At 30.6% G+C, this 14,474-nt stretch overlaps 1 protein-coding gene across 1 annotated transcript; it reads left to right on the top strand.

Annotated features, from left to right (window-relative positions):
• Positions 1–9,501: 9,501 nt before the first annotated feature.
• Positions 9,502–13,656, top strand: LOC112518392. Its single transcript, XM_025126066.1, has 3 exons — positions 9,502–9,676; positions 9,793–9,885; positions 12,622–13,656. The coding sequence occupies exons 2-3, from the start codon at positions 9,798–9,800 to the stop codon at positions 13,401–13,403; spliced, it is 870 nt and encodes a 289-aa protein (XP_024981834.1). The 5' UTR covers positions 9,502–9,676; positions 9,793–9,797; the 3' UTR covers positions 13,404–13,656.
• Positions 13,657–14,474: the final 818 nt, after the last annotated feature.

The raw sequence follows: 14,474 nt of genomic DNA, 5'->3' as shown, positions 1-14,474 counted from the left end.
AATTAGTCAATTTTAATATTTCATGACACAATTAAAATAAATCAGTAATAATATAATATATTAAGTAATACAACTCTGATAAATAAAATTGAATAATAAAATATGTTGATTAATAAAATTTCAATTTGATTATTAAATTAAAAACTAAAACTAAAACTAAATGTTATTTTAATTTTTTACAAAATAAAAGAAAATATAACTTTTTTTTTCAATCCACAATGGTGGTGTCTGATTGGTTTGAACTTGGCTCCAAAGGTAAAAAGTACCAGGAGGTTTCAGGTTCAAATCCAAGAAGGAATAAAAATCCCTCTTTGGCCAGCTCGAAGGGGCTGAAGTTCAACGCAGAGCTTTTTGGTTGTTAAGTTATAGCTGACTTCTTTGCGAGATGATATCGAATAGTACGATCAAAACTAGTCCCATGTTCTGATCTTTCCATTTTTTTTTACCTATTTCTTGAGGGAGTCGGGAATGGATCGATTGTCTATCTTTATTCATATCTTTACTTCTTACGTTTTTGCAGACCACGAGAACCATCTTGTAATTTTGCTATTACGTGGAGAAAAACTGTTATTTTTGACAAAACATGATGTAGTTTACCCTATCTATACTATATTATAAAACATTTGACAAAAACTCTTAAAAATCATTTTTATGCATGAAATACTGTTTATTGATGCATATTACTTAAAATTCAAGATTACAAGTAAATTGTGCGTAAGTACAATTTATTAAAGCTCCATGTTTGAATTCGTGTAACTAACTGCGGATAAACATAATTAAATAGAGGATAAACATCTCATTAAAATATAAAAATTATAAAATATAATCAGTATAATTATGAAGTTCTTACAAAATAATTAATTATTATCGTTACAAAAAAATTATATTATTAAATCAAATATGAATTACTTCGTTATTGAATCTAAATTAAATTATAATTAAAAAATTGAATTGAAAAATTATACAAAAAAATGAGAAGTTTTAAATAGTGAATTTGATACTAATATCGATATATTTTTGTTAAATTTTTATGATATCTTCAAATTTATATTTTATTCAAAAATAAAAACATTGTCGCATTTTCAAAATCACATAAGACCATATTATAACATCGATTGAGATAAAAAAAAATAAAACAAAATATTAAAATCAAGATGTATCTCGTTGCATTACACGAATACCCTTCTAATATTAAATAATAATCACGATGATGATATAAAAATAATTCTTAAGATTAATAGTAGAAATAAATTACAAATTTTGTCTCTGTATTTGAGGTTGATTACGAATAGGGTCTCTAAACCTTAAAAATTATTGGATAGGGTCCTCGTGGTTTTAATTTCGTTTCGGAACCGGTCTCTTAAGCTAACTTCCATTTAAAAACAGGAAAAGTTTAAAAAAAACCCAATGGGCTTTGCGTTTGGAATGATTAAGTCCTTGGACAATTTTTTTGAAACAAATAAATCGTTGGACATTTCAAAACCTGTTAAATAACTCTTTGAACTTTTGAAAACTTGTAAGATACATTATTATGACCTACTGGTTAATGTGGTAAAATAATGAAAAAAGTCTGAAAAAAATCAATGGACTTTCATATTTTGAACGATTAAGTCCTTATACATTTTTTAAACAAAAAAAAAAATACTTACATCTATAAAATGAAACAAATATACCAAAAAAATATCTACATTTACAAATAAGTACGTACATTTAAAAAAGATTATTGATATTCTATAATAAATAACAGGAGTCTAGTACTATAGGAGAATCTGAATTCTATCAAGCATTGAATGAGATTTGCTCAAGCAGTTTTCATTGCGGTTGGTTTTACTGAAATTTATTTAATAAAAAATTTCTGTTAGTGATTTTTCAAATTATAAAAAATAAAAAGGAATTTAAAATTGATTACTAATTAAATTTATTTTAATTAAAAATAAAATATATTTCGTGTATGATTTGTTCAAGTAATTAATTTTAATTAATTATCTATTTAGTTAAATTTTATCGTTAGTTTGTCAATAATTTAATCAAATTAATTTTTATTTTTTAACTTGAAAAATCACCAACGAAATATATTTTATTTGTAATTAAAATAAATTTCATCAGTAACCCTTATTAAATATTTTTTATTTGAAAAATCACATACGAAATATATTTTATTTTTAATTAAAATAAATTTAATCAGTAATATTTTTTAAATCTTTTTTTTAATTTAAAAAATTACTGATAGAATATATTTTATTTTTAATTAAAATAAATTTCATCAATAATCTCTTTTAGATGTAAATACTTTTTGATATATTTGTTTTATTTTGTAGATGTAAGTACTTTTTTGGTTCAAAAAATGTTTAAAGACTTAATCGTTCAAAATATGAAAGTCTATTGATTTTTCTCAAGATTTTTTCCATTATTTTACCACATTAACCAGTTGTATAGGTCATATGGATGTATCTAACAGATTTTAGAAAGTCTGAGAAGTAATTTAAAACGTTTTTAAATGTCTAATGACTTATTTGTTCCAAAAAATTATCCAATGATTTAATCATTCCAAACACTAAAGTTCATTGGATATTTTTAAATATTTATTAAAAAATTTATATTAATATTAATTATTTAAAATTATTATCTATTATTCAGTATATTTAAAACATCTCCAGCAGATTTTTCATTTTAAAGAAAATGAGAATTTTAAAAGCATTTCTAAAATAGGGAAAATGACAATTTTAAGTCAATATTTTAATCCAACGGCTTTCATAAAACAATCTCAAAAATGGACAATGTAGAAGAAATAATGGTTTTTCTCCAAATATAGAAAACAACCTAAAAAATGATTACTAATTGAGATCGTCAATAGAAAACTTTAAAAATAAATATTTAGAGAGAAAATAATATTTTAATAAATGAAAGAAATATTTTAATATTATAATCAATGTTTGATTCTTCGTTTGGATTCTCTAAAATAGAGAATCTGTTGAAGATGAATGTAATTTTTTTTTAACTTCCAATAAATTTTCCAAAACTTTCTCCAAAATAAAGAAAGTACGAGAGAGGATGGGAAGTTCTTCAAATTTGGAGTTCTTTTTAAATGATTATCATACGAGAGAAACGCTTTTTTATTAGAATGCACAAATAAAAATCATTAAAATTAAATATTTAGAAAAAAATAATATTTTAATAAATGTATGAATTTCTTTTGACAATATAATGAAGCTGTGATTTGATGTTATTTTACTAAGATCCATATGATATATTTATTGCGAATTTGATCCATGTGGTATTCAATTTGTTTTAACATGGTCTCTTTGACTAACATCCCAGTTAACTCAATTAAATCAAGGTTCATTTTAATATTTTACTTATTCTTTTGTCCTTTTTCTATAAAAAAATAAAAACAATATTTTGTACTATATATATTGATATCAAATAAAAAAACAAGATATTATTTTATGATCTGATTTGTTTAAATTATAAAATTAATTATATTAAATACAACTTAATTTTATTGTTTTAGTATTTTGTCTATTTTGACATACCATAGGAGCCTAGTAAAAAAAAATATCAAATCACATGGACCAAATCTACAATTCACTTTACAATGAGATTTTTAGTTTTATTTTTTTTATTTTGAAGAAAATTTTAGAGAATTTGTCATAGATGCTCTTAATTATCATAACATAAATATAACAATTATTAAAATGTTTACGTAAGTTACATAAAAATTAAAGTTATACTTATTTGGTTTTAGAGATGGCCAAATCGGCCCGGCCCGGCCCGGGACCACCGGAGGACCGGGACTGACAAATGACCGGCCCGGGACAGGTTGAGGTTTTTGGTAGTTTCGTGGGACCGGGACCGGTTATGGGACCGACTATGGACCGGCCTGGCCCGGCTCGAAAATTCAAATAATTTTATAAATAAATGTATTTTTAAATAATTTTATAATGTATTTTTATAAGAAAATGTAATTTTAATTATATTAAAACGCATTTTTAAAGTGTATTTGAATGACCCAATTGTAAATTTTATAATGTATTAAAAATATATATCATTAAAAAAATCAAAAAAAAAATCTTATTTTTTAATGCAAGGACCGGTTGGGACCGGGACCGGCGGCCCATAACCGGTTATGAAGTACTTTGACCGGTCCTATCATTTTCGACCGGAACTGGGACCGGGACTGGTTACGCGGGGACCGGTTATGGCCGGTTATGAGAAAGGTTAGGACTGATTGGGACCGGTTTTTGGCCATCTCTATTTGGTTTCATAGATAATAAAACTGTATTAAATGATTCTAATAAAATGTGTAATTTAATTATTATTAATTTTTAAAATGTTTAATTAATTATGCAAAATTGATCAATTTTATTTTTATTCATATTATATNATTGACAAAATATATTTTTATTTTTAATTAAAATAAATTTTATCAATAATAATTTTTATTAATGTAAGTACTTTCGGTATATTTGTTTTATGTTATAGATGTAAGTATTTTTTTTGTTTTAAAAAATGTTTATGACTTAATCGTTCAAAATGTGAAAAGTCTATTACCTTTTTTTTTTCAGACTTTTTCCATTATTTTAACACATTAACCGGTTTGTATATATGTATTCAACATGTTTTAGAAATTCCAAGAAGTTATTTAACAAATTTTGGAGTGTCCAAAGACTTATTTGTTCCAAAAAATTATTTAAGAACTTAGGCGGTGTTTGGGATTGCTTATTAACTTATTTCGGTGTGATACCGGTGATAAGAAGTTTTTAGTGTTTTGATGGAAAAAAAAAAGAAATGCTTATACCGGTTTCGCATCAGTAATGAGAAGTTTTTAATAAGTTGTTTTCTTCTAACTAATTAACTTATTCTGGTGTTCTACCGGTAATAAGAAGTTTTTAATGTTTGGATGAGAAAAGAAAAAGGTATCTCATCGATTTTATCAGCTTATCCGGTGTGGTAGCCCCATAAACTAATCCAAACACTTTTTTATAAAATTTTAGGTTACCCCCACATAAGTTGATAAATACTTTTACAAAAAAAAAACATAAGGTTGTTTTAAATAAACAATCCCAAACATCCTTGATCATTCCAAACATTAAATTCCACTGAGTTTTTTTTAGACTTTTTTCCTTTAAAAACTCTATAAAGTTGGGGCATTTTGGTCCATTTACTATCTTATTTCATTTTATGTTAATAAAAGTAATTTATATAATATTTACATGTTTTAGAGTAGATTACATTCTTTGTCCCTGTGCTAGGGGGTGTAAATGATGTGAGTCGAGCTCGAGTATCACTATATTCGACTCGAACTCGAAACTCAATTTTCAAGCTCGAACTCGATTCGAAAACTCGTGAATAGTAAAAATCAAAGCTCGACTCGAACTCGATAACTATTTCTCAAGCTCGAACTGCAACTCAAATCAAACTTGAACTCGAACTTGAACCAATGAAAAACATTTATTGAGTTTTTTTTTCGTACTTACCGAGGGTCACTACAAGAAAAGTGAGCTATGACAATACGCCTTTTAGCGATGATATGTTTCCGCCACAAGTTATAATGACGACATGTTATGGTTATATACTCTTTCTGATGATAAATGAAATTTTTGCGACGACAAAATCGTTGCTAAAAACCTTGTTTCTTACAGTGAGCTCTGTTTTTACGTGCGTTCAGGGCCTATAAAATACCAAGAACAAACCTACTGAACCTGACCCTGTATATATATATATATATGTGTGTGTGAGAGAGATAATATAATATAAAACAATGTAAGATATAAATATTATTTTTCTTAAAAATTATATTAGGATAAAGAAAAAAAGATGATAAAAAGACAAAAATACCCCTATGAGTTAATTGGGTTAACATATCTTCTCAAAGAGAACGGCTTAAAGCATACATTTTTACATGTCGATGTTCTAAGAGTGTAATAAACGCATTTAAGAGATGATAGTAAATGACAATCAATAAACTACAGGGACCAAAAATGTAAATTTAATGCTTATATATACACACCAAAACAGACACATTACGACGACTACACCCTCTTTATATGCCTTAACCCTAATGATTCCCACTCACCGGTGGCTTCTACGGTGTTGTTTTCACCGGCAGAAGAACCACCGGAGGAACCGGACTTCTTCTTCGGAGTTCCATTGATAACCTTGCTTTGGAACAACTCTCACACTCCCGACTCCACGATGTTTTCCCGATCGATCAAACGCCTAAATCCAAAAAAACCCTAAATCGGTAAGAACAACAGGTTAGGTTCTTCATCTTGGTTTCATCTAAACATATTCAATAAGGGACACCAACACAGACACAGTACGGCGACTGCTCCCCCGTTGTATCCCTTAACCCTAATGCTTCCAACTTACCGGTGACTTCTGCGTGTTGTTTACACCGGCGAAGAACCACCGGAGGAACCAGACGACTTCTTCTATGTTTCATTGATAACCTGGCTTTGGAACAACTCTCACACTCCCGACTCCACGATGTTTTCCCGATCGATCGAACGCCTAAATCCAAAAAAACCCTAAATCGATAAGAACCACTGGTTAGGTTCTTCATCTTGGTTTCATCTTCAATAAGGTTTGGGTTTCATCACAAACTGAGTTGATTACTTCTATATGTATGCACATAAACATGGATTTGCTTGTGCACAAGTGTATACGTTGATGCGAATATGTGTACTTGAGTGGATTATCTCTTGGTTTTTATTTGGATTGCAGATTTGGTTTCAATGAGTTTTGTACTACAGTTTTTTCAATGAATTTGTATATTTTTGATGTTATTGATTTTGATTGTTGGCAGGGTTGCATATGCGTTGTATTTGTGGGGTTGATGTCTTTCAACAACTCGACCATTGGGTTGAGGTTTGATAATCTTGACCCAACCCAAACAAAACTGTAACCTAACCCAAACCATTTGGTTCGGGTTGGGGGTGGGTTTAAATTATCTTCCCTCAATTCCAATCCAACCGGCGTGGTTTGGTGTAATTTTACATCAACTATGTATTATGTTATATTGGGGGAATAAGTTATCAAAAACTCCTTATCAACATTTTGACATCACTATAAGCTTTTTTATTTTTTCATTCAAATACTAAAAATTGCTTATTACCGGTACCCTATTGTAAGCAGTTTAAATAAGTAATCCCAAACCCACAATTAAGGGTAGGAGTTTGGTTGGTTAATCGGGTTGAAGACGTTTGAATAATCCAATTCAATGCTTGTGGTTTGAAAAATCTTAACTCAACCCAACCTGACCCAAACTGTACGGTTGATTGGGTTGATACTTGGTATATCAAAAATATTTGGTATATCAAAAATATTCTTTTAAACTTGAATATATTATTTCTTTATACATAATTTCTTTTTTATCATCAGTCATTTGATATAACTGTCTTTTTGTAATGGTCATAAATAACAGTTAATATGATGGAGAAAATTTCTTTCTTAATAGTTAAAGGGTAAAATTGTCTTTTTATTAATTAAAAAGTGTAATAATTAAATATTTCTTATGATTTTTTCATTGTCCGACATTTATTTTGTAAGAGATATAGTATTATTAACTAATAGTTTATAATTTACATTTATTAATAATTAATAGTCATAAATAACAGTTAATATTACTCAAGGATATAAGTGAAAGAAACTGCAATAGAATTTTTTTGGATCTTATGTTTGTCAAATACGACGTTAACTTTATAGGATCAAACAAATATGTGAATTATGTAAAAGTGTTTCAATAAGATTATAAAACGTTTTTCAATGATTTTACGGTTTTTTATGACAATTTAAAATAAAGTGTCATGTTTTTTTTATAAAAAAGAAAACTTTTGGAAGTTGTTCTATGAAATAATATATCTATGTAATATTCATCATGAACACTTGTACATGTTCACATGTATGCAACAACTTTTAATATTCATACATCAATATGATATTCATTATGAACATACAATTCACTTTAACATTCATCATGAATAGTTATGTATTTTCATGTGTAGTAAACAAATCTTCAGTATTCATACATCATTATGACATTCGTCATTAGTATACATTTTTATTGTAACATTCATCATGAATATAACCCGCTATGATACCCAAGTTGGTTGAGACCATATCCGAATTCGTGTAGCTAACGAGGCCAAATATAGACGATCCCACCACCATAACCTCATCTCCTTTGAGTTGCAAACTGCAAATCAACAAGAACAAACACAGACGAGCATCATGGGGTTCATAACAGGGACAACCGTTGAACAGTGAGGGGGATGTCCCTAAAATACCTAATTCACGTTTTAACAATTAGGATGATCCCATCTACGAACAATTATCTAATTCACTTGTGAACAACTATATCATTTTATGAACAACTGAATAGTTCACCAACGAATAGCAGTGCATAAGATAACATCTTGTATATTCACCTATGAATTGTGTTAGTGTTCCACAAATGAACTTATGTCCAAGTGTTTCGCCCATCTTGGACGAAGTACTGAAACTTTGACAAACATGAACTACTACGTTGATATATCCCCTCATTAATTCAAAACCAATACTATTGATAAGGTAGGAATATTATTTTGTAACTGGTTGAAATAAAAATAATAAAAAACTTTATTTTACAAAACTACACCTAATCCTAAAATCAGTCAAGTTAGGAAACAAGAACAAACCGTATGATTGGTTGAAATGAGTTTTTAAAGTTAACACTATTTAGGTGTCATTTACCAAATGTTTACTAAGTCATTTTACTTTACCAGATGAATATGACAAGGACTAAAAATCTTACCTGGTAAAAGCGAAGGCAAGAATCGATAGTCTTACGCGGTAAGTGAGGACGATAAGTCTTACCATGGTTGCGCTTACCAGGATAAATTGTTGCATACGATGCGTTTTAGTGAATAAAATCTTACCCGGTAAGTAAGCGATAGTGTTGAATTTTACCGTTAAATGCTTACTGGGTAAATGTTTAGGTAAACTGCCCTTAATTGGTTAAAAAATAATTGAGGTTTTATGTATAATATAATATAAATATAAATGTAATAGTATAATATATATATATATATATATATATAATATTAAATATAATATAAACATAAAGATACATATTATATATTATACATTTATAGTTAGTTATTTAATTTACTTTGTATCTTTTACTTTTTTATTTTACATATTTATTATATTAATACACATAATTGTATATTAATTAAAATACATAAAAAAAATACATTTTTTTATTTTTACAAATTACATCTCGTTAATATGTTTAAAATAAACACAATATTAAATATTTTTTGATTCAATCTTATATTATTAAATATTATAAATATATACAAATATTAAATATTATAAATACATAAAATATTAAATGTGATAATAAATTCTTATGATAAAATTTAATAATATAATCGATATTAAAAATAAATAAAAAAACATAAAAAAATTGATACACGTAAAGTACGTACAAAACTGCAACTTTTTTGTTTGTTGTGTGGCTTCTCTAAACCGAAAGAACACGAAGCATACAAAAATCGTTTCTCTCATCTCATCATCACCATCACCATCACCGATTCTAAACACCATCAGACACACGCTTTGATTCAAGCAATCCCAAATTCACAATACCCTAAATCCTCTTCTTTCCCCTAATTGCAACCCTAAGTCTCAGGTACCATCTTTGATTGCTGTTCAATTTCGGCCTTTTCTCTCTCAATCACTTGTGAAGAATTTTTGGATTTTGATTTCTTGTCTGAACTAGTCTTCAATTTTGTGTTTGTGTTGTAGTGATCATGAATGATTGGAGAAGAAAGGATGATCAGTGTAATCAACAAGTCGCAAGAACCAAGTCTAATAATTATCACAGAAAGCCACCCTTTGGTATGATTTCATTATCGTTGTTAAGAGTTTTGGAATTATTTTCATGTGGATTTTGTTCTCTTATACATTTCAATCTGTAATTGTTTTGTATTAGTTTAGTGTCTTGTTTGCATGCATTTTTAGTTTTCAACTTATAGGGCAAACGGTTTGCAATTGGTGTTGTTAGTTAATTCATTACAATTTTGTTGAGAGATTATCAAAACCCTCTGTACGTTCAGATCAAACTTAGGGGCTGTTTGGGAGTTTGTTAAATGGTTTGGTGCAGAATGATTAATTGATCAATATGATTAAGAGGCTCTCATATATAGTGCAAAATAAAATATAATTGTTTGGTAATTGTTTAAAATAAAATTAGAGCACTGGTTAAGTGAGGCCCATGATACAAAATCATTCAGACGGTTTTAGAACCATTAAGAGGCAGACTTTGTTTCTGCCAAACAAGATTCACCTCTTAATGATTCAGATGTTGCCTATTAATGGAACCATTAAGAGGTAAACAAACAACCTCTAATGTAATTTTAACATTACCCTTTGATTGGCTTATGCTCTTTGTGGGGTTTATTTGCAAAGAGATATCCACTTTCTGGTCTTGCTGTCATGTCAACCATTGCAAAATTCAGATAAAAGTTTCTGCAAAATTCATGAGATGATTAACAAATGGGGCCTTTGGGAAATGCATTAATGATGTTGTTGAAGAATGGGTAGAGACTAGTTCTCATGATTAAGATTATATAGAATTGGAACCAAACGGAATGAACCCAATATATCCCACGGAGAGGTAGGATGTATGCAAAGAAAACATAGATTAACAGGAAACAAGTGCGGTAAGTAGCAGAGAAGTGTGTACAAACAAGCAACATGTACAGTGCGAGGGACCAAGATAAGATAGAACTGCTTTTCGTCAATTGTGAATTCCGTTGTGTTGTTGCCTTTTAGATGAAATCTCTTGTTTGTTTTCTCCTATTTATATGGTAAGCACTTAAATGTGGAATTCCGCAATCGTTTTCTAGGGGTTTCTTTTGTATTGTTTCTTCATACGTTCGTCTTCCTTCCATATTTGATTGTGGTTCTTTGAACCCTAAGTTCTCTATAACGACTCTTCAGAGGTCTCACTTTTTTCTTTCCTTCTAGCTACGTACGTGGTGTTTATCCTGTCGAGCATAAATATCTAATACAATTGTTTGTAGATGAATGCTGGCTTCCTACTTTTATATGTATGCCGTGATCTAATTTTTAATTTTTCGACAATTTGGGAAACCGGTCTCATTGGGTCATCTGGCTCTCATGATTATCTTTCCATTTCTTAGGATTTCTTTTGTGTTGTTCATCTTCTTGTTTGCCATAAATGCTGTTTAAGCATGAACGTTTACCAGAGATTTATGCGTATGCTTTAAGAAGAAAGCTCATTAGGAGTCTTGACATTTCACATGGATACAATATACTAGCAAAAAAGTTAACATGCAAGGATGCGTCACGAACAAGTTAATAGTCTTAGATGTTCTGAACAAGTAAACGAAGGAATATTAGAAAGCCTTTTGAAAACCTAAAGATGACACACGGGTATACAACACAAATTGATGGGTGATAAATGGTTCAATTATGAATCTTCCTTTTTTAACCTATTTTCTCCCAAAATCCACCAAACACTCGCTGCCCAAGAGGCCCTAGTTCATGTGGAAGGGATGCATTGCATGAACTTGTTAACTAGTTGGGCGAAATGTGCTAGAAATAAATGTTTGGAGATTCCTTCATCCTTTCGCCGTTAGTCAAAATCTGTAATGCTATCATACATTAAGGGAAGTTATTATTACTTCAAATAGGTCGGAGGTTTCTTATGTTAGAAATATGGAATTTCTTTGGTTCGTCCTGTGTGACTTTTAGCTTGTCAGGCTCTTTATATTTTTTTTATAACTTTGTCTTCAAAGGCAAAAAACCAGCTTTTTTTATGCTTATATGTGGCCTATTATTGTGTTTTATAGATATGTTTCTTAACCTCTTTTACAAGCCGAGAGGTAAGGTCTGCATTAATCTTACCCCCTGCATACCCTACTTTCGAGTCGGATATACTAGGTCTTCTTTTTGGTGCCTAGAAGTCCAAAGATGGCGTAGTATCAACATCTTATACATATCCGGTCACCAAACAATAAATCTACTACACTCCCAGATCTAAATTTCATAAATACCGAGGAGAATTAGAAAGAATTTGAATCCTCTTGACGGCTAATAGATCACTGAATTCCTTCATAATTACCCTCTTTCGAGTGTCTTCACTGCTGATACCTTGCAACAGCAAACCATCGTTTTTGCTCTCTGCAAAGTTCAAGTTCATGTGAAATTTGGTTTTCATGATGGGGGTTTACTGCATGATGCCTGCCTATCCAGTTTTTCTACAATTCTTTTTTCTTTCCAGAAGTATATAGTATTTATATACGGCAAATGAAATTCAGGGTTTTTTACAATGTCTTCTATCCAAGTAAATCTTATGGCCACTCTATTTTTTTGGGTAGAGTACACGTCTGCATATTTTCAAGTGAGATATAATGGGTTTGTTTGGTTTGGTGCCCAATAAATTTTTATGCTTTACATCGATTAGCGAAGAGGTTTTAATTGTTAATTCACTCTTCAAAAATGTGAAATCTTGACTTTTGAGGTAAATAGAACCCTGTTTAGATATACAAGCAGAGCATATGATTCTAAAAGTTAGATGATTTACTTAAAAAGAAAATACTGTTTCAGGTGGGAGTCCAAAATGGCAACAGAACCTTCCCTCATGGGAGAAAAGATTTGTGACTTCAGTGGGATCATTATCATGGAAGAAGTTCTTGGAAGCAAAGGAATTCACCCATCTCTATGACAATATATTGAAATGGGATGATTCTGCAGGAGAAGAAGCGTTTCGCAATGCAAAAGATAGATTCTATGCAAAAATTCACGGTCTTCCCTGTGACATTCAACTTCCCAAGCCAGATTCATTCATTGATGAAGTGGATTGGAATTCTGAAATAGATCAGGATCTCATACTGGAACTGGAGTCCGATTCAGTGGCTCCTGATTCCGATTGTAAGCATGAACCAGTTGTGATCTTTGGGGACGCCATCCCGGACCCCTATCAACATTACTCGCCTTATGGATGGGGAGATGCCGATGATAAGATGAAGAAAACTGAGAATGGTGAAAACGATGGGATAAATTGGGATGATTATGTGAATAAATGGGATGATTGGGATGTTGGACCTGGGAATCATTGGTGGGGTTGGAACGAAAATGATGATAATAATAATAATAAAGCGGAAGGAGATCAAGGCTGGAATGATCAAAAGAATAACCATCATTCGCATGTGAATAATGAGAGGTGTATATCAAGCCATAAAACATGCAGGTATCATGGAGATAAAAATCGTTTTTCGAGGAATAACGGGAATCGGAGGAAATCAAGTAGTCAAGGCCATGGAAATCAACGAATGCAAGTTTCAACGATTCAAGGCCATGGAAATCAACGTATTCATGTGCACCCCTGAGTCACAAAAGTTAGAGACGGGTTGTGCTTAAAAAACCCCCGTTTTCTTGAATTTAAACAACGTTTACATCTTTTTGCGGTTAGTTTTGTGAATAAAGCAAATCCCTTTTGGGGAGATTTTGGGTAATGTTTAAAATGAATTTGGGAGAGTTTACAGTGTCAGTAGAAGTTCTTTGTGTTTTCTCTGTAGATGCTTACCTTTATAGTGTACTGTTCTTCAATGTTCAGTGACAATTTTTCATACTGGCTATAATTTGTTCTTTCTTTATGAAAGGTGAAACAAACAGGGTTATTAGTTAAATGAACTCTACATGACGAGTTTTTAGGCATTCTTATGTATTAAGCAGTGGTATTCTCAGAAGGTCGGGGAATAATTTGTTGACGTAAAAAGGTCATTTAGCCAAAGCACCCGAATAATTTGTTGGCTCGGAGGTGGAGTGATGGGACATGATTCACATGCAAACGTAGGGTACTGTTTTTAAAGAATCGGTTTAATCGCTGTGTCGTATTCATTAAACATTGTCATTACCTGAAATCTCTCGAAAAGGGATTTGCTTTATTCACAAAACTAACCTCAAATAAATGAAAACGTTTCATTTAAATTCATGAAAACGGGATTCTTTTAAGCACAATCCGTCTCCAGCCTTTGTGAGTCACTCGTGCTCATGAATGCGTTGATTTCAATGCCCTTCAATCGTTGAGACTCGCATTCGTACATTTCCATGGCCTTGACTAGTTGACTTCCTCCGATTCCCGTTATTCCTCGAAAAACAATTTTTATCTCCATGATACCTCGATGTTTTATGGCTTGATATACCTCTCATTATTCACATGCGAATGATGGTTATTCTTTTGATCATTCCAGCCTCGATCTCCTTCCGCTTTATTATTATTATTGATAATCCCATTTATTCACATAATCATCCCAATATATCCCATTCTTATCATCATTCGCAGTTTAATGAATGAAGCTATTCTATGATCGTACGTACCCGGATAGAGATGATAGTCTTCCTCTGATGTCTCCAAGCCGGCCATAATAGAATCGATAGGCGAAGCAGCCAATAGCAGT

This window comes from Cynara cardunculus (assembly GCF_001531365.2).
Source record: "Cynara cardunculus var. scolymus isolate 2C chromosome LG 9, CcrdV1, whole genome shotgun sequence".
In the NCBI taxonomy this organism is placed as follows: Eukaryota; Viridiplantae; Streptophyta; class Magnoliopsida; order Asterales; family Asteraceae; genus Cynara; species Cynara cardunculus.
The sequence above is the reverse complement of the archived record's forward strand: the minus strand, read 5'-3'. Positions and strand labels throughout refer to the sequence as shown.